Here is a 25,636-nt window from a genome sequence, read left to right on the forward strand (position 1 = left end):
AATCAAAAGGAAAATCCAAATTGAAAATGAAAACACAGCATATAAAAAGTTGTAGGATGCTACTAAAAGAGTACTTAGAAATTTATTGTACCAAATGACTGTTAGAAAACAAGAAGGTCTCTCAAATCTATGACCTCAGCTTCCACTTTAAGAAAATAGAAAAACAAGAGCTAATGAAACCCAGGCATTAGTGTTAAGAATATAAACCCAGGCATTAGTGTTAAGAATATAATATACATGTGAACAGAAATCAATGAAATAGCAATAGAAAACAGAAAAACAATGGACAAAAGCAATAAAATGAAAAACTGTTTTTTGAGATGAGTAAGAATAATAAAAATGTCTAGTCAGATTGATAAATAAAAAGATACAAGACAAATTATTGATATGAAGAATGAGAGAGGAGACATCACTACAGCTCTGACATATATTATAAGGATAATTAAATATTATGAATAATATAAAACCAATAAATTCTACAACTCAGATGGATTGGAGAAATTCATTTTAAGACATAAGCTCTCAAAGCTCACTAAAGAAAAATAGATAGCCTGAATAGCCCCTTATCTATTATAGAAATGGAAATTTGTAGTTAAATATCTCACAAAGAAAACTTAAGTCCAGATGTTTTCACTGCTGAACTCTACCAAACACTTATGGAAGAAATAATACCAATTATACAAAAATTCTGTTAGAAAATTGTAAAAGATGGGATATTTCTCCATTGATTCTATGAAGCCACCATTTATTTATTATAAAGTTTATCCTTAAATTAAAATTTCTTTGGGACTTCCCTGGCTGTCCATTGGTTAAGACTCCATGCTTCTGATGTAGGATGCTCAGGTCTGATCCCCAGTGAGAGGGAAGTTCCCACATGCTGTGTGGCACAGCAGAAAAAAAAAATTTTTTTTTTTACAAAATATTTTCATCTAAAAAATTAATTTTTAGAACCTCAATAAAATGCAAAATTATGGAAAATTTGAGAAGGATTTTTGTATTAATCAACAATGCATATTTAAACATTTTTTTCAAGTGACAAATTTAAATATTTAGACACAAGGCAAGTCCATAGACTATAGGAAGATACAGTCTGTGTTTTGAGAACACTGTTATCAGAATGAACCTGTAACTTCAGGTACAAAATATCTTCATTTTCTGACAAAACTGAGGTAAAGAAATATTTTCCTCTTAAATTAATTTTGAAAATGAAATATGTGTCTTCATAGCTGGAGAAATTGCAAAGTTGAAATTAATCAGGACCTAAACATTATTCCAGACTTTGCAGAATGATATCCCACTTATGGGGTATGGATAATCTGCTTCTACAATTGGGCTCGATGCTGGCCTTCAGTGACCTGGTTCTGGGGCTTCTTGCTGTAGCCATGATGGCTGCAGGCAAGCCTGCTGGGTGAAAAATAAACACCCTAAACTTGAACTTGAGGTGGAGATTCTCTGTGTCAATTACGCCAGTAAGTATTACTGAGTGCCCATTACATGCTTGGCACTGTGCTAGCCACTGCAGTTATGAAAGAATAGAACAAAAAGGGTATCTGTCTTCATGGAAAGTCAAGTTACAGGAGAGGAAGCAAACGATCACAGAGATCATTAAGTAGTATGAAGAAAATAAAGCAGGAAAAAGAGCAATCAGAAAGACTGGTATGTAGTGATGACAGTAGGTAGGATGGTCAGAGGAGACCCCTCAGATGGTTAAGTATGAGCTAGGAGAACCAAAGGAGGAAGCCAAAAATGATGTTTTGTAAACATCCAGGGAAAGGACAGCCACAAGCATCCAGTATACCTTTGCTTTAAAGTTTATCCTAGAGAAATATGTGTAGAAGCAGAGGAATGTGAAAGGCAAATGGCAAATTAACTGGAATGACACAAGGAAGAATTTTGATAAGATTGCTATCCATTTCTGATTTTATTTTACCTGTGATGGTAGGTGAGGAAAATAAAGCCACCCTCCTTGAACTTGGAGCTGTGGAACCTTTAACTAAGCTACTCACCCATGAAGACAAAATTGTGAGAAGAAATGCTACTATGATATTTGGAATTATGGCTTCTAATAGTAAGTATCTGCTTTTAAAATCATAATCAAGTAATCTCACTTGATGCATTATCCTTGTTTAAATTTAACCTTAAGGGATTCATTTTAATTAATATTTTTTCATTTATTTTTATTAGTTGGAGGCTAATTACTTTACAATATTGTAGTGGTTTTTGTCATACATTGACATGAATCAGCCATGGATTTACATGTATTCCCCATCCCGAACCCCCTTCCCTAATTTTATTTTATAAATCCATCTCTGGGGGTTCAGTAGACTAATTCTGCCATATTGAATGTGGCATATTACATTATTTATAAAAAACAAAAAAGGAAAAATATTTAAATTTCTCCTGTTTTATTCTGTGTACACACCACAGAGTTTATACACCAAAGGTGCTTCATAATGCCTCCTATGCAACTCATTTTAAACACAGAAGGGTCCCTTGAAGGATTGGGTTCTTTGCCCAAAGTCATGTAGATGGCTAGTAGCAGAACTGGGACAAGAGAAAATTACAACTTTACTCTCTAATAGTTCAGTAAACTTTCTATTCACTAAATCTCTTATGATTTTTAACATTAGTGTCCATGCTAAGTCAGGTTCTCCTCCTAAATGATTTTGTGGAAGAAAGGAGAGTTATAAATTCCTGTTTACATTTACATTTTCTAATGTAATATCTAGGTCTCTGTGACTTTTTTCCTCTTTATGTTCTTAGTTTCTATTATTGATGTTATTTAGTATTCTTATCTTTCCATTATATGAGGAGTTTATCATCTGTGAAACCCTACAATTTGCAGATTTTTCTGAGCAGGTTTTTACATTGAATTTCATGAGTTTCTAAGGGAGTCTGTGGCCCCCAAATGTTACGAATACTCTTACATTTGGATGCTAAATGAGATGGCTCTTTTAGAACTGTCAAACCACAATCTGTAAGCTGGCTGACTAGGCTGTAACCAGTGCTAGGACCAATGCAGTCTGCAACTGCAAAGCTTAAATGGAAAGAACTTGGCTGTCTTCAAGGTCTCCACTGAGTACTTGAGTCTCAAGTATACTGAATTCTATGATTCTATGAAGTAGGTGGTTAACGCTCAGACAATAAAGAATCTGCTTGCAATGCAGGAAACCCAGGTTCGATTCCAGGGTCGGGAAGATCCCCTGGAGAAGGGAATGGCAATCCACTCCAATATTCTTGCCTGGAGAATTCTGTGGACAGAGGAGCCTGGCAGGGTACAGTCCATGGGGTCGCAAAGAGTCAGACACGAATGAGCAACTAACAATTTCACTTTAGCTGATTTTCTATTTGAACTATCTGGTGATATGGATAAAACACACCGCATCCTCAACTGCTTGTGAACCTCCTTTTTTGCTAAGAGAGCCAACACTATTATATATTATATTAATAACTGTTGCTTCACTTTTCATATGTGTCCAAGGAGACTTGGAATAAAAAAAAATGAGCAACTGGTCATTTGACCTAAAATGAAGTCACGTTTCCAGACTAATATATAAATAAATACACCTCTGAAGCTGCATGGTTAAATCATCATCTTTGGACAGTCTTAAAATAACTGATGATTATTCAGAAATTTGTATCTTCATACACTTTTCCACATGCTTATAGTGGATAAACCAACAGAATGTTCCAACATTTCAGGTGCTAAAGGCTTGCTATGAAAACCGTCTTCCCCTTTGGCAGTTTCAAATAAATTCTTTTTTTTTTTTTGGCTAGAGTGATTGAGCTATGTGCCTGTGCCATGCCTGGGCCATCCAAGATAGGCACTCAAATTACTTTGTTAAACCTTTTTATCAAACAGAAGCTTCTATCTTCTTTTACCTTCCAGCTAGTATTTATTTTTTAAGGTTTTTTTTTTTTTTTTTAATGTGGACCATTTTTAAAGTCTTTATTGAATTTGCTACAGTATTGCTTCTGTTTTACGTTTTGGTTTTTTGGCCGCAGGCATGTGGGACCTTAGCTGCCCAACCAGGAAGCAAACCCAAACCCCACTGCACTGGAAGGCGAAGTCTTAGCCCTGTATTTAGCTTAATGCAACCGAGATTCATTTAATTAAGTCAGCTGAAGAGGGAGCTTTCATCAGGATCCTTGTGAGAAGTAGCCTTGTAAGCCCAGACTCTACATTACTTAAGGCAATCAGAAGAGCTCACTCTCTTAGGAAAAAGGTTGATGTAAAAGAGTATGTATGATCAACAGTAAATTAGATGGTGAATATTATGCAACCAAAAAACTATGACTAAGAATTAATCCAAGAGCATAGAATGTCTTTCCTATACTTCCCCAAAACTCAATTATTCTTTTGTACTGAACTGACGTACATAAGTTCACTAGCCTTATTTGAGTCATTTTGAACAGAACAGAGAGAAAGAAGTTTTGACTGGTTGAGAAACAGCTATATCCCTGAGTCCCACAGGAAAAGGTGTCTAAGAAAAGGCATATATATCCAGTGGTGAATCTGCTAGACCATATGCTTCAGCTGCTGCAAAGTGAACTTTTCCAAACTTCTGGTAGTGCTAATTTTGACTGACAGAAGAGATAATCAACCAAGAAGAGAAATTGCAAAACTGAAGTAACAGCTGTGTCTATTTCGAAGAAAAAGGGGGTTAAGGAGAGCAAGAAAGAAATAGAGGCATAATTGTCTAGTTTTAATTAGGCTCCTATAAAAAGGACAAAAGTGAACTTTAAAAAGTCAATATAACTAAACACTTTTGGCATTTGTGATAATCAAATGGAATGAATATAAGATGTACTTATGAAAAAAGGCTGAGGTTAATTCTTATTGGCATTCTGTACTAGTTTTATTAAAAATCTAAATTTTAAAATATTTTTAGTATCTTCCCCCCAAAAAACAAAAAAAGAATTACTGTTATATAATAAGCAAGTGTAGGGCACAGTAACTCAACTTTACTGATGGTATTCTAGGCACTTTTGCACATTTATGGTTATCTTTCCTAGTGTTTTGGAAAGTAGGACAACTGAGCAATCAAGGAACATGGGCTAGAGTCTGTCTGGAGTCACACAGACCTACTTGCTATGTGATTTAGAGCTTCAGCTTTCTTATCTGTAAAATTAGGTAGTATTAGAACCTATCTCATAAAGAACTATTATTATTATTATTATTATTATAAACAATATTTCTTCTTTTGTAGATGATGTTAAAAAACTCTTAAGAGAGTTAGATGTCATGAATTCTGTGATTGCTCGGCTGGCTCCAGAAGGTAACTCTGCAACCTACATCTATTTGAAAAATGGGGAATGGTTTCTTATCCACTTCTGATTAAAGTGTCTATTGAAAATAGTTTATGAAACACCAATTGTGAATTATCATTAAAATCTCTCAAACTAAGATGGGCTCCAACCAAAGTTAAGATTTGTGGAGCTTTGGTTTTCAAAGTGTGCTTTAAAATAATGGTTGAATAAGCCTTTACATACTTGTGTTATTTGTTTTTGATACACAGAAGAAGTCGTTATCCATGAATTTGCTAGTCTTTGCCTAGCAAACATGTCTGTAGAGTATACCAGCAAAGTGCAAATATTTGAACAAGGTGGATTAGAGCCTCTCATCAGACTGCTAAGTAGCCCAGACCCAGATGTGAAGAAAAATTCTATCGAGTGCATTTACAACTTGGCCCAGGTGAGATTAACTTCTAAAAATGTGTTTTGATAAAAATTGGTTATAGAATTTATTTTCCCATTAAAAAAGGAAAAAGCTTATTAAAAGGCTCCAGTTTTGATTCATCAGTTCATCTCAGTACTATTTAGTAGTTATCATTTAGAGAATAAAATAAAACGAAGTTCAGTGTTGATACTTTCAGTTTCCACAAAATAATTGTCCTCCGTGAAAGGGCATTTTAGAATCATAACCTAATTTTAAAAGAACAGAATGGCTTTCTGACTATGGTGGGTTTATGCTAGGTAAGATGCGTTTCTTCCAAAACAGGAAATCTAATATTAGTGTTGAACTAGTTTTGACCTGGCCTTACCTATTGATCTAATCCTGGTGGTCCAATGGGTTGTACTCTACTGTACCCTATGCAGTTTACTAAGATTTTGGATAAGGCTTATTTGTTGATGAAAACCTAGTGAGTTGAGTTTTGCTGAACAAAACTCATTGCTCACATTTGCAAGATGCTACCTTCCTTTGTAGCATGCTGGTTTCCTTTCCCCCCACCCCCCACCCCGCCGCCTGCACCTGTCCCGTCCTCTGGCCGCTCCCCCACAACCTCTCACTCCCTAACCCAACAGGCACACCCTCACATCACCAGCAGGTCAGCTCCCTGCCACTTTGCACAGCCTTCTCTGCTGCTTTTCCTGCTCAGGTTTCTGAACAATTCTGACACACATTTGATAAGCCTTAGATCAACTGCAAGTATAAGAAGACTCCATTTTAAATAGCCATTAATAGAATGCGAAAGAAGAGATATTGAAGCAAAGGTGAGGGAAGGTTCATTGAGAGACAGATATCTAGAGAAAATATATTATTATTTATATTAACAGCAAAAGATGACAAAGGGACTCATCACAAAAGGCACCCAAAAGCATGAATTCCTGGCCCCTGCGTGTCCTTGCCATGTGGCTGGATACCCACTGGTGTTACCTCTACCCTTACTGAAGAGCAGGTGCAGCAGTGTCCCTCCTCTGGTGACTGTTCTTCATCCTGCGGGCCTAAATAATCCTGCAGATGTGTTTGTGTGTTTAATCCTAAATCTCCTTATTAAGACTTAGCTCCCCTTTTCTTCCTAACAGAAGTACTAGTTAATAACAGTGTATTCATTTCCTAGGACTGCTGTAAAGAACTACTAAAGACTGGCTTAAAACACCAGGAATCTATTCCCTCCCAGTTCTAGAGGCTGAATTTCTGACTTTAAGGTGTCAGCAGGGCTGTGCTGTCCCAGACTCTGGGTGGAATCCTTCCTTTTCTCTCCCTAGCTTCTGACAGCAGCTCTGAATCCTTGACGGTCCCTGGTTTGCAGCCTCATCATTGCAATCTTTCCCTCTGTTGGCTCTCTCTCCTCCTCTCATAAAGACACTGGTCTTATAAGGACACCACTAAATACCCGCTACTCCACTATGACCTTATCCTAACTAATTATATCTGCAACAATCCTATTTCCAAATAAGGTCACATTTTGAGGTTCTGGGGGCTAGGACTTCAACATGTTTGGAGGGGATACTATTCAACCCATAATAAGCAACAACCTAACAATTTTTATGTCTGAAGAAAGCTTAATATTAGGGGTCAGTTGCGGGATGGATAGAGTAGAGCAAAGCTGGAAATGGAGATAGTTGAGGACAGAGGAGCCTGGGGTGCTGCAGTCCATGGGGGTGCAAAGAATTGGACACAACTCGGCAACTGAACAAGGACAAAAACAAAGAAACAGTAGCTTCTGAAAAGTCATGGATCATGTGTATTTCCTATTACTGACAATGTCTGTAGGGCTAATATGAATATTTTGGTGTTGTCAGTTGAGGGTTTGCTTATATTTGTTTGTGAGCTATTTTGGAAATGAATCTGAAGTAAAAGATGGGAACATAACTTATGTTCTTTGTTAGAAAATAGAGTGTCTCTATTCTTGAGACTATATTTTGCTTTAAAAATCACTTATTTAAACATTTGTCTCTCCTGGCAGGATTTTCAGTGCCGAGCAACACTTCAAGAACTAAATGCCATCCCTCCTATATTAGATCTCTTGAAGTCAGAATATCCAATTATTCAGTTGTTGGCTCTCAAAACCTTAGGTGTTATTACAAATGATAAGGAGTCCCGGGCCATGCTAAGAGAAAATCAAGGAGTGGATCAGCTTATTAAGATCCTAGAAACTAAGGTACCTGTAACCTTTATTGAACGCTCTATGAGAAGATGTGTCTCTCCTAAGTGTTGTTATAAATGCATATTATGGAATATTTTTTAAATTGAAATTTTATTATATTTAAGCATGATATTAAGTATAATGGTCTAATCTGCTTATTGCTACATATTTACCAGCATAATTAAATCAGACTAAGGCTAGTGGCCATTCTAAAATATTTTTTTTTATCTTCTGATTTAGAAGATTTAAGATTTTTAAATTTTTGTTTATGGTATTATCTTGAAACACCTGCAGTTGGTCTTCTACCCTTTGTCTGCTCTAGTTTTCTCTAGGGTAAGACAAGAAGAGTCATTTTCCACATATGATGGAGAGTAATCTGCTTTAGTGAGTTTACTGATTTAAATATTAATCTTATCTAAAAAATACATTCATGGAAACACCTAGAATAACATTTGACTAAATATCTGGATATTGTGTCCTAGCTAAGCTAAAACAAAAAATTGTTTGTATTACAAACAATTTGTTTTCACAAATCATTTGTTTTACAAACAATTTGTTTTCACAAATCCATTGCTAGTCAATTTGGCATCCATACAGAGCTCCTAAATCATTAATCTCCAAATAAGAACAATAAAAGATCATGCTTCCACTTAACATGATACAACTGTCCTGTGTACAACCAAAAACACACCGTCCCCTTCCCCAGAGGAGAAGGTATAAAGTCCTTGGGTGATGTTTACTCTTCTCCTTCACATCCCATAATTTAAATACTAAGATACAAAACTACCCCTACTTAAATACTGTATTACAGGGACTTCCCTTTTGGTTCAGTGGCTAAGACCCCACACTCCCACAGCAGGGACCCCAGGTTCGATCCCTGATCAAGGAACTAGATCTCACATGCCGCAAATAAAGGTCTCACATGCTGCAACAAAGATCCCGAGTGCCTCCACTCAGACCCGGCACCGCCAACTAAAGAAATAAATATTTTTAAAAATAAAATACCTTAAAAATACTATATTATAAAGTCAGTACATCTCATGTTACCTGAGGGGATAAGAGAGAGAAGAAAAAGATATTTCATACACACATACACATTCATAACAGAATAAGGAAATACTCATGACAATTACAGTTCTCGTTTCTGTAACTGATCACATGGTTGTGGCTGGTATAAATAACAACTACCTTCTTTCAATACCCATTCCATATTCCCTTTGCCCTCAGCAAGTACCCCAGCTCATCTTGATTCTTTACCTGATGTGGTGACCCAAACCTTTATTCCTGAAGAGTCTGGACCATTTGTAGTTGTGCCTGCATTGGGTCATTATAGTTTTCCATCAACCTTAATCACAGGGTATAGTATTAGCAAAGAGATGATATAAGGGACTCCCTGTATTACAGGCATACTCTTCCTCACCCCTATTGTGGAGTAGCAGTCCAATTTCCCTTGGATTGTTAGATCAGTCATCCCAACCCACACAGTAACTCTCTTCTTCACCTATTGATTCAGAGGCATGAGGCCCCCAAAGAGACCAGGTGGCTGTCATTTCATTTCATTTCAGTGGACTGGACTCATTGCTGTGTCTCTGGGTGGAAGCATCCATCACTTTGGATCTAAGATTTCTAGATCAGCAGAGCCTATGTTTGTGGGTACAGGAAACAGAAATTTTGCTACTGAATCACTATGGGTAACAGTGAGTGGGGCCACTATATGTCCACTCCTTGGTTCCTGGGCCCATGAACTGTGGCCGTGGGAGCAACAGCACCGTATACTGGATGCTGGTTCAAAGCACACACAGCCCTGTTGCAGCGGAGTCTTCCAGAGGCCCCCGTACCAAGCCAGCTACTTCAGGATGGTGGGGCCCTGGGAAGGCCAGTGACTTCTGTGCCCGTGTGCGCGCTGCTCCACTTCTCTTGCTGTGAAGTGAGCTCCCTGATCAGCAGCAGTGCTGCACAGAATACCATGGTGGTGGAGCACCGTGCTGTGTTTCTCTCCCTTTAAGGATTTCTGTCGTGCATTTCTAACTGTTCACATATAAGGCTGCAGTTTCCCACTGCTGTGGGGACTCTGGAGGTTCCTCAGTCAAGAAAGTTGCACACTCACCATAACTCCTTCTACCAACTGGAGGTTTTAAGGAATATACTTCCCTTCAGCTTCTGTTTGCTTTTTCAAAAGCCATTTTTTTTTTTTAGATTTTAAAGTTACTGTCCAGGATATATGTGTGCATATAGCTGATTCTTGTCATTGTACAGCAGAAACGAACACAGCATTGTAAAGCAATTACACTCCAATTAAAAAAAAAAACTAAAAAAATAAAGCTGTTGTCGATGAAAGGCTCTTTGAGCAACTTCACTGGGATACCACTACTGGGAGTTTCCAGCAATTATTTTTTTATCTATGAAATATTTTAAAGTAGGGGAAATGAGAAGAGATGGGACAAGTGGTTAGGGAGAGTGATGTTATGTTAATAAACAGAACTGTTTCCTTGGGCCTCTGTCACAACAAAATTAATTTTATTATATTCTGACTGATCGGAGTTCCCTCTTGTTGTAAAATTTGGCAAGTGTGAATTGCTTTTACTACAGTTTTCTAAAGTTGTGTTTGTTTTTATCATTAGGAATTGAATGACCTTCATATAGAAGCTCTTTCCGTGGTGGCCAATTGCATCGAAGACATGGATACTATGGTGCTGATTCAGCAAACAGGGGGTCTTAAGAAGCTCCTGTCATTTGCAGAAAACTCTACAATTCCTGAAATTCAGAAGAACGCAGCAAGAGCAATTGCTAAAGCTGCTTATGACCGTATGTCTCATTTTATATAAACTAAGCATACCTATTTCCTCCTGTATTCTTGATTCCGATTAGTACTAAAAAATGCTAGAGCATTTGTCTGCTTTTAAATGGGCATTTGAGGATAGTGCTATACTTAATATTGAAGGCTGAAATTCATCACAATGCCCATAAAGTGAAGATAGAGGTTGCTTCACCAAGGATATAATAAACTCAATGTGATTTAATTATACCTTTAAAAAAAATAGCTCTTTCCTAAATTAAGTTTTAAGCCTTGATTTCTCCTGATTTTGAAATTTTACAGAATGCATGCACTGTTTGTGATCCTGAAAATGTCATTTCAATAAATCCACATTTGGAATGATATCTATACAGTAATTTTGAGTTGCAGCTGGAGTCTGGCTGTGCCATGTAATATAGCTATGAAAAATAATATGCTCATACTATATACAAAATACACTTTTCATTTCACTGGCAAGCTATGTTGACATAAACCTGTAAAATATGAGAGATTAATTACATCATGAGCACTGAAGATGAAATTATAGTTTCAATTTATGTATATTTGGCATATTTTATTTAATAAAGGATGTGATTTTATTTTCCCCTTCCACATCACTCCTCTTATAAATGATGACAGCTTTGACTGGTTTAAGTGATTTATATTCTAAACATATATACTCACATCTGTATATATGTCCATGTGTGTATTATGAAGAACATTTCCTTTTCCACCCATACTGGATTTCTTCAAAGCCCAGTTTTAATGCAGTATGCTGAAGTTCACTGCTCAGTACAAAGTCAATAGAGAGAGTGACCTCATGAGTTGTATCATAAAGGCCTACTCTAAAGACAGACCATAAAATTAATGCTGGCAAAATTGCTTAGTTCAGAATTCTCCCAAAAGGAACTTGGGCCCTGTCATATCTGGTCAGTTCTGTTCTGTGTCTACCCCAGGCCTTCTTAATTACTTGAGACCAGACGAGAGGGCAGTGGAAAGACACGGGCAATGTCAAATCTACAATTTTTATATAAGGTCTCTTTGGGTTGCAGTCTCTCTTGTGATAGTGAGTTTAGTGGGTTTATTACCCTTCATGTGATACAGTTGTGACAACAGCACTGGATGGAGAGCTCTTATGTTTGAGTTCTACTACGAATTAACACTCCTGGCACTGCAGTGACCTAGGGATGTGTCTGTGAGTGAGCTACAGCCTCTCTGCAGCTGTTGATAAATTTGTTTATTAATGATTCATTAAGCCCCCAGTTTGTGCCAACAAATCCAAGGCAGGCAAGTAAGCAGACAGTCATAATGCTGTGTTAAATGTGCTTGATGGCGGGCAAAGAAGATCCCCTAGGAGGGTCACCTAACACAGACTCGGATCAGACAAGCCTTCTTGGAAGAGGTGATTTGGCTAGGTAGGATGTGGAGTGGACGATGGGAACTGGCTGTGCAAAGAAGGTCCTGGTGGGGTTGGGGAGGCTCGGCAGTGCTCTGAGGAGAAGGAACAGTGTGTAAAGGTCAGGGAGGGACAGAATGTGGTAAGTTTCAGAACTGGAAGTTTTCAGAATGGCCAGTGAATAGAATGCAGCAGGAAACTGAGAGATAAGGCTGGAGTCGTAATGAGGCATCAAATGCTAATGGGCATCCCGAACCAAGTTGAAGGGCTTTGGACTTTTTTTTCATAGCAACGAAGTGCCACCCAAATGACTTAGAGAGGGGAGGAAACACTGCAGTTTTTCACTTTTTAAAGAATGAGCACTCTTGCTACAAAGTGAAGAAGAAATTAGATGTGTGTGCGACCATTCACGGAAAGATCGGGAAAGGGCACTGCTGCGGTGACCTAGGTGAGAGGAGAAGGGCTCCTGAAATAGAGCCATGGGGGTCAAGATGGACTTGGAGGCATTTGCCGTGAGATCCCACGACACCCTGGGAGTGTCCGTACGGGTTTGTTGAAATGACTGTGTGGGGTGGGGGGAAAGGAAAGTGGTGCCAAGGACAAGGCCAGGTTTCTGGCTTGGACAGCTGGACATGGAATGATGCCACTCACAGAAATGGGGAACTGGAGAAGAAGAGCAGGTTTGAAGAAAAGGAGAGGAAAGCATTTCCTTTTTGAAAAACTGAAATACATGTAGTATAAATTTCTCCATCTTCACCACTTTTAAGTGTACATGCATGCTAAGTTGCTTCAATAGTGTCTGACTCTTTTTGACCCTATGGACTGTAGCCTGCCAGGCTCCTCTGTCCATGGGGTTCTCCAGGCAAGAATACTGGAGTGGGTTGCCATGTCCTCCTCCAGGGGATCTTCCCAACCCAGGGATCAAACCTGCATCTCTTTTATCTCCTGCATGGGTAGGCGGGTTCTTTACCTCTAGTTTTAAGAGTACAGGCCAATGATATTAAATTCCTCCACACTGTTGTGCTACCATCCAACCACAGGGGCTCTTCATCTCACAGGACTGACCCTCTGTACCCATGAATCAATAACTGCCCCCCACTTCTCCCTCCCTGTCATCCCTGGAATCCATCATTCTTTCTGTCTCTGTGAGTTATGACTGTAAGTACTTTCTGTAAGTGGAATCATACAATATTTGTCCTTTTATGACCAGCTTATTTTACTCAGCATAATGTCCTCAAGGTGTTGCAGAAGGGGGGAACCCTTCCAGGGCCCAAGAATGGGCTCTTGTCTAATACCTGGAATTGGAGTATCCAAGGAAACATGCATGCTGACAAAGCAAGAGACTTTATTGGGAAGGGGCACCCCAGTGGAGAGCAACAGGGTAAGGGACCCCAAGAGAACTGTTCTGCCACATAGCTCGGGTTTTATGGTGATGGGATTAGTTTCTGGGTTGTCTCTGGCCAATCATTCTGACTTGGGTCCTTCCTGGTGGCTTACACATTGCTCAGTCAAGATGGATGCCAGCAAGAAGGATTCTGGGAGGTTAGTAGGACATGTGGTGTCTCCTTTTGACATTTCCCAAATTCTTCCAATTGGTGGTAGCTTGTTCCATGTTCCTTATGAGAACCTCCTGTTGTAAAATAACTCATGGAAGCGGTTACTATGGTGCCTGCAGTGTGGGCGCTTTCAGTCAGCGTTTCCTCTAACAAAGGTTCATTCATGTTGCAGCATGTGTCAGGATGTCCTTCCCTTTTTAACTCTGAAAAATATGCCATTGTATGCTTATACCACATTTGTTGATCCATTCATCCACTAATCGACACTGGATTGGTTCCACCTTTTGGGTGCACTGAATAATGCTGCTATGAACATAGATGCACAAATACCTCTCTGAGTTCCCACTTTCGATTCTTTGGGGTATATACCCCAGAAGTGGAATTGCTGAATCATATGGTAATTCTATGTTTATTATTTTGTGGAACTGCCATACTGTTTTCTATAGCAGCTACACCATTTTACAGTCTTGTCAATGGGGCACAAAGTTTCCAATTTCTTCACATTCTCACCAATACTTGGTATTTTCTGTCTTTAGAAATGTATATACTAATGTTAACAGGTGTGAAGTAGTAGCTCTCTGTCTTGATTTGCATTTCCTTGATAATTAATGATTTTGAGCATCTTTTTCATGTGCTTAACGGCCACTTAAAACATCTTGGAGACGTCGATTCAAATCCTTTGCCCATTTTTAAATGTGTTTAAAATTTTTTGTTATTGAATTGTAGGAGTTTTTTATATGCTTCTAGATATTAACTCCTTATCAGAAATATGACTTGCAAATATTTTCTCCCATTCTGTGGGTTGCCTTTTACCTCTATTAATTGTATGCATAGAAGTTTTAAATTTTGATGTAGTCCAGTTTATATTTTCTTAACTCCATTCATAAGTAGGTTTTTACAAATTTTGCTCCTTATACTGTTTTTAAGAACAATGTAATGATCAGTATTCATTTATAACATTCTTTTTTACTTTCCATCATCATCAAACAATTTTTATAGACTAGGGTTAGGATTAGAATCATCACTGGATGTCAAAAACACAGTTCAAACAAAAACACATAATACACACTCTTTAAGTTTTGTTTGCTGAGTAAAGTTTTAACATGCACCCCTAAATCAGCATGCCTTTGACCTGGCACCAGGAGGAGGAAGGCGTTAATTACCATGTTGCCATGAGGTTTATGAACTGGCATTAACATCTCAGCAAGAGCACAGGTGGCCCACTAGCAACTTCTGAGAATGGGTAAGAAAAGCATCATTACATACAGATTTATCTTCAGATACAAAACCTCATGATTTTTATTTTAGTGATACTGAACAAACATTATTTTTAAAGGACATTGTTCTATTAGTAATATAATTACCTTGCCATCTTTATTATCAGTGTAATTAAAATGTAAATACTTCTCAGTGTAGCAATTCAAAGAAGGTAGTTGGTTAATATTTTAATTCATCTTTTAAATCTATTATAGCCACACTGCAGTTAGCACTTTTGAGGTTTGGTGAGCACAGCTGGATTTTGAGAACACTCCCAGCAGGGTTGAGAAACTAATTGCCCACAGTATTTAAATTATTTTTTAAAAATTGTTCCTATAATTGCATATACACTGTTGTTGTGGTTTTTTTTTTTTTATTGCAACAACCACATACTCCAAAGTTAGTCTTTTCAAATTAATTCTTTTGGTCAGTTTTCCTGATGGAGTCCACTCAGAGGTTCTGTTCAGCAAAGTTGATTTAGTACCATAATGGAAGTCTTAATTATACATCTGACATTTTAAGTTAGAGATTCTGGAAAAGTTTGAGATCTTGGTTATTCAGGAAAAACTAATAAGGACTACATATATTTTAAAACATTTTAAGGGCCACATACTTGAGATTTAAGTGTTAATCACAGTTTTTTAATGAAACAGTTATGGCCTGACTGAATTCCAATTTTAAATAAAAGGAGCAAAGGATTAAAATGATAGGATTACAAGACATGGTTCATGATTGGTTTAAGACAAATGAACAGAAGTGTTAGTGACTTCCCTTGTGCCAGTGATGGCCAGATTGCTCGACATATATCTGTGTATCAGATGAACAAAGACCAAAAGAGTATCTGCAAAGATAGTGACATTTGACCATGACACTGCTTCTGTGAAAAAGGGCGATTTTAAAAAACCATTGTTGAAAGAAGACAAATCATGTATTAACCTAAAAGTGGAAACCTAGTTGCTATAATTTCTGAAGATATCTCTGGGAAAAAACGTTAATTAAAATATGCACAAGTAATTAATTCCACATGTTGATGTAATCTAAGTTAATATCAACATTTTTTTTCTACCAAAATATTCTTTTTTTTTTGGTATATTATCTGTATATTGTCACCCTGCTTATTTAACTTATATGGAGAGTACATCATGAGAAACGCTGAACTGGAAGAAGCAGAAGTTGGAATCAAGATTGCCGGGAGAAATATTAATAACCTCAGATATGCAGATGACACCACCCTTATGGCAGAAAGTGAAGAACTAAAGAGCCTCTTGATGAAAGTGAAAGAGGAGAGTGAAAAAGTTGGCTGAAAGCTCAACATTCAGAAAACTAAGATCATGGCATCCAGTCCCATCACTTCATGGCAAACATGGGGAAACAGTGGAAACAATGACAGACTTTCTTTTTTGGGGCTCCAAAATCACTGCAGACGGTGATTGCAGCCATAAAATTAAAAGACGCTTGCTCCTTGGAAGAAAAGTTATGACCAACCTGGACAGCATACTAGAAAGCAGAGACATTACTTTGTCAACAAAGGTCTATCTAGTCCAGGCTATGGTTTTCCCAGTAGTCATGTATGGATGTGATAGTTGAACTATAAAGAAAGCTGAGCACCAAAGAATTGATGCTTTTGAACTGTGGTGTTGGAGAAGACTCTTGGGAGTCCCTTGGACTGCAAGGAGATACAAACAGTCCATCCTAAAGGAGATCTGTCCTGAATATTCATTGGAAGGACTGATGCTGTAGCTGAAATTCCAATACTTTGACCACCTGATGTGAAGAACTGACTAATTTGAAAAGACCCTGATGCTGGGAAAGATTGAAGGCAGGAAGAGAAGGGGACAACAGAGGATGAGATGGTTGGATGGCATCATCGACTCAATGGACATGAGTTTGGGTAAACTCCTGGAGTTGGAGATGGACAGGGAGGCCTGGTGTCCAGGGTTGTAAAGAGTTGGACATGACTGAGTAACTGAAGTGACTGACTGATTCTTTTTTTGTATATTAACATACTAAGAGCATATATCACACATCCTTCTATTTTAATCATTTACATTGACTTAAGACTTGTCGTCGTTGTTCAGCTGCTAAGTCGTGTGTGACTCTTTGTGACCCCAGGCACACCAGGGTCCCCTCTCCTCCCTATCTCCCGGAGTTTGTTCAAACTCATGTCCATTGAGTTGGTGATGCTATCTAACCACCTCATCCTCTGCTGCCCCCTTCTCCTTTTGCCTTCCGTCTTTCTCAGCATCAGATTCTTTCCCAATGAGTTGGCTCTTCACGTCAAGTGGCCAAAGGACTGGAGCTTCAGCTTTAGCATAAGTCCTTCCAATGAATATTCAGGGTTGATTTCCTTTAGGATTGACTGGTTTGACTTGATTGATTGATTGATTCCTTTGGGATTGACTTGCAGTCCAAGGGACTCTCAAGAGTCTCCTCCAGCACCAAAATTCAAAAGCATCAATTCTTTGGTGCTCAGCCTTCTTAACTGTCCAACGCTCACAATGACTACTGAAAAAACCATAGCTTTGACTATATGGACTTTTATTGGCCAAGTGATGCCTCTTCTTTTTAATATGCTGTCTAGGTTTGTAATAGCTACAGTCACCATCTGCAGTGGTTTTGAAGTCCAAGAAAATAAAATCTATCACTGTTTCCACTTTCTCCTCTTCTATTTGCCATGAACTGATGGGACTGGAAGACATGATCTTATTTTTTTGAATGTTAAATTTTAAGCCAACTTTTTCAACTGTCATCTTTCACCCTTATCAAGAGGCTCTTTAGTTCTTCTCCACTTTCTGCCATTAGAGCTGTATCATCTGATATGTGAGATTGTGATATTTCTCCTGGCAATCTGTTAATGAGAATCAAACTTATGACAAAATTTTCTAAGAAACTGTAATTAGCAAGAAATTATTTGTAAACTGTTTCTTTTCCAACTTGTGTTTTTCTATTGTAGCATTAAAAATGAGTTTCATTTAATGTAAATATTGCCTAGTATATGCTTTTAATAAATAATAATTTACTTAGGATTAAATACAGAATACAAAACAAAAAATTGTTTAATAGTCTATATACTCTAAATACTGCATTCAATTTAATTCAATGTAGTATTTGCTTTTGTATAGTAATGAGGCTGTCACTTATTAGAAAACCAAACTAAATTGACAGAAAAACATCAGGAACAAAAAGAACATTAAGAATACCTTGGTTTTCAATTTAGTGTTTTATAGTGGGGTGAATATAATGGTAGGTACTTTATTTGTTTTCAGACAGAATTGTACTATGTTTATATTATGTTTATGGCAACTTAGCAGTTATTTTCATTTTTGCTATGTCAGCATGTATTGTAACAAGAAAAAAGATGATTATAAATTCCTTAAGACTTGGAATCACACTTTATTACTCATTTTTACTTTCTCTGCTCTTCTCTTGAGCATCTAGCTTACAGGTTTGTACATCTTAGGCATTCTTCAAATATTGGGCTTTGTATTTAAAATAAACAGGTTTTGTGCTCAGTGAGAAGACAGCGTGTGTGAATACAGCACATGACTAGTGAAAGTAAGTTCTTACTAAGTCTGAAACTTGTCTCTTTCTTATTATAGAATTTTCTCTGCCATAGTATTCATACCATATAAAAGAATAAGAAAAAAGTGCAATACCCATAATTCATTTGGCACATTCACTATGTTCTAAAGATTAAATAAGTATATATTTTGTTTAGCTTAGACTATGATTAAAGCTAACAAATAGTTTGAATTCCCATCATTTTTGGATGGAGAAGTCTTTATATTTGCCCAGTTTTTGTAACAAAATTCTGATATTTTTTACCCCTCTTGGTTTATGAAAGCTGAAAATAGAAAACTTTTTCACGAACTGGAAGTCGAAAAATGTCTTGTAAACCTTTTGGGTTCTGAAAACGATGGAACTAAAATTGCCGCTTCCCAAGCTATTTCAGCAATGTGTGAGAATTCGGGCACCAAAGAATTTTTCAATAATCAAGGTAAGCACACTGGGAGAAGCCACTTTGAAGATGCTGTTTTTGTTATTTAGTCTCCAAGTTGTGTCCAACTCTTTTGCAACCACATGGACGGTAGCCCACCAGGCTCCTCTCTGTCCATGGGATTTCCCAGGCAAGAATACAGGGGTGGGTTGCCATTTCCTTCTCCATTGAACATGTTTAGGATGCCATATTCTAGTTCATATGGATATCTGTACAGTCACATTTTACTTTTCTTTTTCTGTAGGAATCTCTCAGTTAATTCAGTTGCTAAAAAGTGACAGTGAAGAAGTGAGGGAAGCTGCTGCCCTTGCCTTGGCAAATCTGACCACCTCCAATCCTGCTAATGCGAAGTGAGTACCAAAAGACTCATTCAACACAACTCGCAGGATATTTAACAGGCCAAGATGAGCTCATTGTAATCTCCTGCCTTTCAAGGCAGTTTACATGTCCTTTCAGATGCTTCTATGTTGGGTTATTCCTTAGGAACCCTTATGAAAATAAGAGTCGGCAGATAGGCCTGTTTTCCAAAAACATCACAAAATCTTGAGGGTTTCTGGGCTTGTTGGGAAAATGGGTGGGACATTTGATGTAGGTAAGAGGCTAAGCCTTGTAGAAGGTTCCAGAACAAAGAAAACTGGATAATGCTGGGAAATGCTAAAGACAACATTCTACAAATATTGGTAAATCAAGAAAAAAATTTTAAAGAATCAGTTTTTAAAAGGACAAACAGTAGATAAAATCGAGAAACACTTTAAAAGTCCATTGAAAACAATGTATTGTCAGTAAATACGTATGGAAAAAGGCTGAAAAGGAATGTCCTCTGTATTCCAAACACTGTGGCATGTAACTTATATTCATTTAAAATTTTAATTGTTGAGATAATCCATCTACTAATTGAGGAAACAGAGGCTCTGCAGGTTTCCCTAATTTTCTTGGGTACACATATTCATTCAAATAGAGGAGCTGGAAATTAAAGTCTGATCTATTGGACTCCAAAGGCTTGCTGTTTCCTCTACAGATGATAAGGTTGCTTATAAAACAGTAAGAATTTCTAGAAGCAATCTTATCATCTGTAGAGGAAATGCATAAATAAACTTTCAAAAATAAAGTGATTAATGCCATTTGCAATAAGATGGATGGGCCTTGAAGATACCATGCTGAGTGAAATAAATCAGATGGAGAAAGACATATTATCTGATTTCACTCTTATGGGAATATAAAAAACTAGCCAGCAAAATTAATGAACAGCCCAACCAAACAGAAACAAACCTGAAGATACAAAAAAAAAAAAAAAAAAAAAAGAGCAGCAGTTACCAGAGAGAAAGGAGCAGGAGGACTGCAAAACAGGTAAAGGGGATCAACTTTACAGTGATGATGGAAAGTAAATTTTTAGTGGTGAGCACACCATAGTGTATACAGAAGTAGAAATATAATGTACATATGAAACTTGTATAATGTTACAAACCAATGTAACCTCAATGAATAATCTAAATAAATAAAGAAGAGTAAAAAACATTTATTTACCCTCCCTAAATATGGTATGAGTATTAGGGTTCTCTAGAGAAACAGAACCAATGGAAGATATGTGTGTATGTGTGTGTGTATATAATGAGATTTATTATAGGAATTGGCTCATGAGCTTATGATGACTGAGAAGTCTCAGGATCTGTCATCTGTGACCTGGAGAACCAGGAAAGATGGTGGTGATGGTCAGTCCCAATGTGAGAACCAGGAGCACTGATGTCCAAGAAAAGCAGATGATGGTTGCCCCATCTCAAGAAATTCACCCTTCCTCCTCCTCTGTTCTGTGAATGTGTACTCAGTCATGATTCAATTCTTTATGACTCCATGGACTGTAGCCTGCCAGGTTCCTCTATCCATGGGATTTCCCAGGCAAGAATATGGAATGGGTTGCCATTTCCTCCTCCAGGGGATCTTCCCGTCTCAGATATCAAACCTGTGTCTCCTGCATCTCCTACATAGGCAGGCAGATTCTTTACCACTGAGACACCTTGGAAGCCCCCACTATGTTCTGTATAGTTCCTCAATGAATTGGATGATGCCCACCCACATTGAAAAGAGGAATCTTTATTCAGTCTACTGATTCATTCAAATGCTGGCCTCTTCCAGAAACATTCTCACAGACACTCTCAGAAACAATGTTTCACCAGCTATCTGGGCACCCCTTAACCCAGTCAAGTTGACCCATAAAATTAACCATGTCATTATGTCAGTTTTTAATATTCACATATTATGGTTTTCTGGCATTGCTGCTAAAATCATCCCTTCCTTATTTGAAATAAATCCTCCTCCACCCCATCATATGTTTCATCTATCTCTTACCCTTTCTTTCTTTTTCTCTATTTACACACAAATATTTGATAAGATCTTGATGGAAAGACTAAAAATCTAACAATGCCCAATATGTAGCCAAAATGCATAAGCATCAAAACAAAACTGTGTTCCTTTAAGAGCTACAATCTTTGACACAATAATTTCCTGAATTCAGCATGCATCATCCTGTGCATGAAAGCACACACATGTCTAGAATATCAGGGCCTAGTAAGCAGCAATTTGAAAACAGCACACTCAATGATTTTTCCAGTATAGTCCCACCAGTGCAAAAATCTTATCAGTGACACTAAAACGCTTCAATCTCCAGTGCATTTAGATTTATATATTATCTAAAATACTCTAAAAGGCCTCTAGAGTGTATAGCTGTCTTGATTTGATGTGAGATTGCCTGGCTTACCTCGTTTCACAGTTTTATATAACATCCTAGACAATCAGGATGATAAGTAATACTCAAAGAAGCTGCCTTCAGATTTTCTCTCAATTTTCCATTTATCAAATTTTTGTTATCTGCAGACGTAGTTCCATTTTGCCCACAGAGAGGTCATTAGGACTAGATGGTGCCTGACTTTTCTTCTACGATAATCAACTTTACTTTTGTTACTTAATTTTTCTTATCAATTTTAATTGCTGTTATTTCTTTAACCTATCATGTACTGTATATTCTGATTTCTTTTTCCAACTTATATCAGCTAAGGGAAATGGGACCTGATTGAAAGTGGTTTTATGGGTTTTTTGAGGTCTGTGTAGCTTTTACTTTGGACTTTTTGAGCTAAAAGATACTGAAAATTAATGGTTTTGAGAAAAATACAGAGTCAGATTTAACCTGTTTGTGCCAAACTCTAAGAACTGGGGTTGAAAAAGATTCTGTCGTCAATCAAAGGGAATGAAAACAAGCAAGCCCCATTGTCAATCCTTCCAGTCAGTCTCCTAGGGTCTCCTAAGCTAACTACAACAGAAGAGACCACAACAATGATTGGTTATTTGTAGTACCTACTCAAATGACCTTTAAAAAATTATATCAAACTCGGCATAGGTGAGTGTTTCCAGTATCAGTTTTTGGAAACAGTCCATTTCATCCCCTTTCCTAGCAATGTACCGTAGGATCGAAGCCTGAGTCCCTGGCTCTGCTGCTGGGTAACTGGAATTGAAATAGTTAGAAAGTTGCTTTTCCACCACATCTAAGTATTAATAGTAAGAGAAGAAAGCAAAAACCCAGAGCTGATGTCTTCCAGGTATGTTTAGTAACTGTTGGGATACTTGATATTTGGTAGCCTAATTTTTTTAAAAAAAATGCAGTGAAGGGCTGAGAATTCCAGTTTTGTTATTAAAATATAACCCCTTCCCCTACACTCATATCTCAAGGTGCCTAAAATGGATTTCTGATTCTTAAACTCAGGGCACCTTCTGGAGTTGGAGACTCACCTCATGAATTAGATGATCCTGGCTTGTTATAACAACATATGATCCTGGTATAATTTCCTTTATGTACGTTGAGAGTAAATCAAAATTTTCTAAAGTAAAAAAAGAAAACCAACTGGAGGAAGGAGGAGCATACTTTGTGATGACTTTTTTTTTCTTGAAAAATTGGCAAATGCTCTTAAGTCAAAGTATTTTTATAATCTAAAAACATATTTTTATAATATGCATAAAACTTTATAAAATACATGAATTCAGATTTGCACACATCTTGCTTTCTTCCAAAAGAAAACACATTGAAATGTAATAAAATAATATGACAATGAATGAATGTCAAAGTTCTAAGAACCAAAAACAGAGACAAATAAAAATATGATGATGAGAAATTTGGTAGCAGTGACAAACCACCAGACCACCCATACTTCTTTGTGGAAGATTTTCAACTTTAATTAAGTATGACTTTAATTGGTACCAAAAGATCTCACCTAGTTGTTTTTGTCTGTGAATGTGGCTTCCTAGATAAAGTCTTCTGGACACTTGAAAATTTAATTCTATAATCAATAAAGGGTTTCTAAAATATATAATGAATTTGAATAAAAATCTTCTAAAATCCTCCCCTTCCAAATTGCTGATTGTATGGTCATTAAACTTGGGAGGGGAAAGGGGATGCACTGTGGTTATCATTTTGAGTAAGTGGCTATCATACACTCATGGTAGTGTACTCAGGCCCCTTAGGGAAGGTGGATGCTTGCCCAGCTGCTGAGGATAGCCTCCAGGTGGAGCGCCTTTGGGCTGATACATTTTATTGACTCCTTACACAGGCTGGCAGTGTTAATGTTCACTGCCGTCTCTAGAATTGATGGGTAGGGCCAACCCTGCCAACATTCTCTTGAAATCCCTTCTTTTCAGTCAGTGTAAAGCTTGACTACCAGGTAACCTAGCTTTATCAAATTTTATGTGAAAGTAATAATGGAGGACCTGAGGCCATGTCTCTAAGTGGTGTTTTGGTCCTCACAGGCCATTTCTTTCTTTTCTTTCATTTTCTGATAGTTCTCATGTGTGTTCTGGATATGTGAAGTCTCCAGGTATTTTTGAGTTATGGATAAGTGAAAGTGTAATTTAAAAAATAATTCAAGAAACACAAACCCTTTTACTTATAAACAAACAAGCTACTGTCAGGGAGTAAGATGATGAAGAGTAAAATAGACAATAAAGTTACTCTGAAAGTTTGTTCACCTCCCAGGAGTGTTTTGCTTTAGGCCTTTTGCATGACCATCCTTTCTGTATGGAATGTTCTTCTACTCCATGAATGCCTACCACGCAGTTCCCCACCCCAAGTCTGCACAAATGCCACCCCAAGAAGGCCAACGGTGACCACTGTGGTCACAGCACCCACCCACATACCTTCTCCAGCCTCCTTTCCTGCTGCCCTTTTCTCAGAGCTCTTAGCATTTTCTTAGCAACACACAGCTCATTCATTCTGTTCTCTGACCAGCTCCCAGCACCTTTGTCTGTTTAATTCACTGACATACAACAAGCATCTAGAGTAGTCCCCATCCCATAATAGCATTTTGGGGGTGGGGTGGGGGAGTGGGTGCACACCAACAACACAATCAAAAGGAAAATGACAGTGAAAGAAGAAGATCTGTTATCAACCAATGCCGATAACTTAAAATAGAAAGTGATCATCTGTGTTGTGTTGTTTGTTTTCACAGAATTTCATTCACAAAGTGGAAAGCAACTTAGTCCTAAGAGTCTTCTAGCCATACTTTTCATTCTGTATTATCTGCAGAATAAAGTCACTCAAAGTGGACAAAAGGCAATGAATAAGAATAAGCTTGAGGGTACAGGAAAAGATGACAAGAAGAGCCAGAGTCACTTATTTAAAGTGATAGGAGGGAAAAAAGTAAAATCATTTTTAAGTGAATAAGTAACAAGTGAGGTTAAAACAACTGCCATAGAAAGAAATAGGTGGAAACGGAAACAGAGAAACAACAATGAATTTTATATAAATATGCAATCCAGGGGACTTTCCTGATGTTCCAGTGGCTAAGATTCTGAGCTCCCAATACAGGAGACCTGAGTTCAATCCCTGGTTGGGGAACTAGGTCCTACATGCCACAGCTAAGACCCGGTACAGCCAAATAAATAAATAATTGTTTAAAAAAGCATTAAAAATGTAATCCAGTTAGTTAATTTGGACACCATTATCCTTTTTTGGTTCATTGTTGATCTTTTTGACAATTCTCAATTTATAATACTTTTTAGAAAGGAGAAAGTTGTTTATTTTTGAAAGAAGTACTATTTCAGCTAAACTACATATTTACATTGTACTTCTTAAATCCAATTAGTCATATCAAAGTTTTATATTATTTATGTAACTACCGAGAGCATTTGTTCTTAGTTGACATTTCCTGAGGGGCAGATTCTCTATATTAGAATAGTTTAAACTATTAATTTATAGCATCACTGCCATCTGTTGGATCTGATCAGAATTAGTTTTTCAGTCATTCCAAGAATGAGAAGTGTTCAGCGTTTTTCATTTCCCAATGCCAACAGTAAGTAAATTTTGGATACTGGTAAACAATGAAAAGATTAGAAAATAACATGATTGCCAACTAGATATTTTTCAAAAGATACAATTTTTTTAAGAAATAAAACATGAATAAGATTAAAGTATAAAAAGTAATAACTACAGTTACTTTAATGTTTATAGAGAGGTCAGCTGAAACTATGGTTTTGCTATAGAAAATGCTCAGTCAAGTCGCTGTTGTATATATATAGATCATACTAATTCACTCTTGATTCTTCATATTTACTTCATAGTATCCGTAAAAACCAGGTGATTTCCTTAAATCTTGCAGGACTTGTTATCTCCATTTCCTTATTTTTAATGTTTTTAATTTTTTAACTTTGTAATTAATGTATTTATGGCTGCACTGGGTCTTCACTGCTATGAGTGGGTTCTCTCGTGGCGAGGAGGGGGGCTGCTCT

At 37.3% G+C, this 25,636-nt stretch overlaps 1 protein-coding gene across 6 annotated transcripts in view; it reads left to right on the forward strand.

Moving 5' to 3' along the window:
- Positions 1-25,636, forward strand: part of ARMC3 (armadillo repeat containing 3) — an 86,548-nt gene that overhangs the window by 21,646 nt on the left and 39,266 nt on the right. For all 6 annotated transcript variants that reach the window (XM_020869169.2, XM_020869167.2, XM_020869168.2 and 3 more), the window contains 7 exons: positions 1,943-2,068; positions 5,211-5,279; positions 5,520-5,695; positions 7,692-7,886; positions 10,493-10,676; positions 18,719-18,871; positions 19,116-19,221. In XM_020869169.2, coding sequence (XP_020724828.2) covers positions 1,943-2,068; positions 5,211-5,279; positions 5,520-5,695; positions 7,692-7,886; positions 10,493-10,676; positions 18,719-18,871; positions 19,116-19,221 — 1,009 coding nt within the window. The remainder of the gene's footprint in view (positions 1-1,942; positions 2,069-5,210; positions 5,280-5,519; positions 5,696-7,691; positions 7,887-10,492; positions 10,677-18,718; positions 18,872-19,115; positions 19,222-25,636) is intronic.

This window comes from Odocoileus virginianus, chromosome 9 (assembly GCF_023699985.2).
Source record: "Odocoileus virginianus isolate 20LAN1187 ecotype Illinois chromosome 9, Ovbor_1.2, whole genome shotgun sequence".
Classification (NCBI taxonomy): Eukaryota; Metazoa; Chordata; class Mammalia; order Artiodactyla; family Cervidae; genus Odocoileus; species Odocoileus virginianus.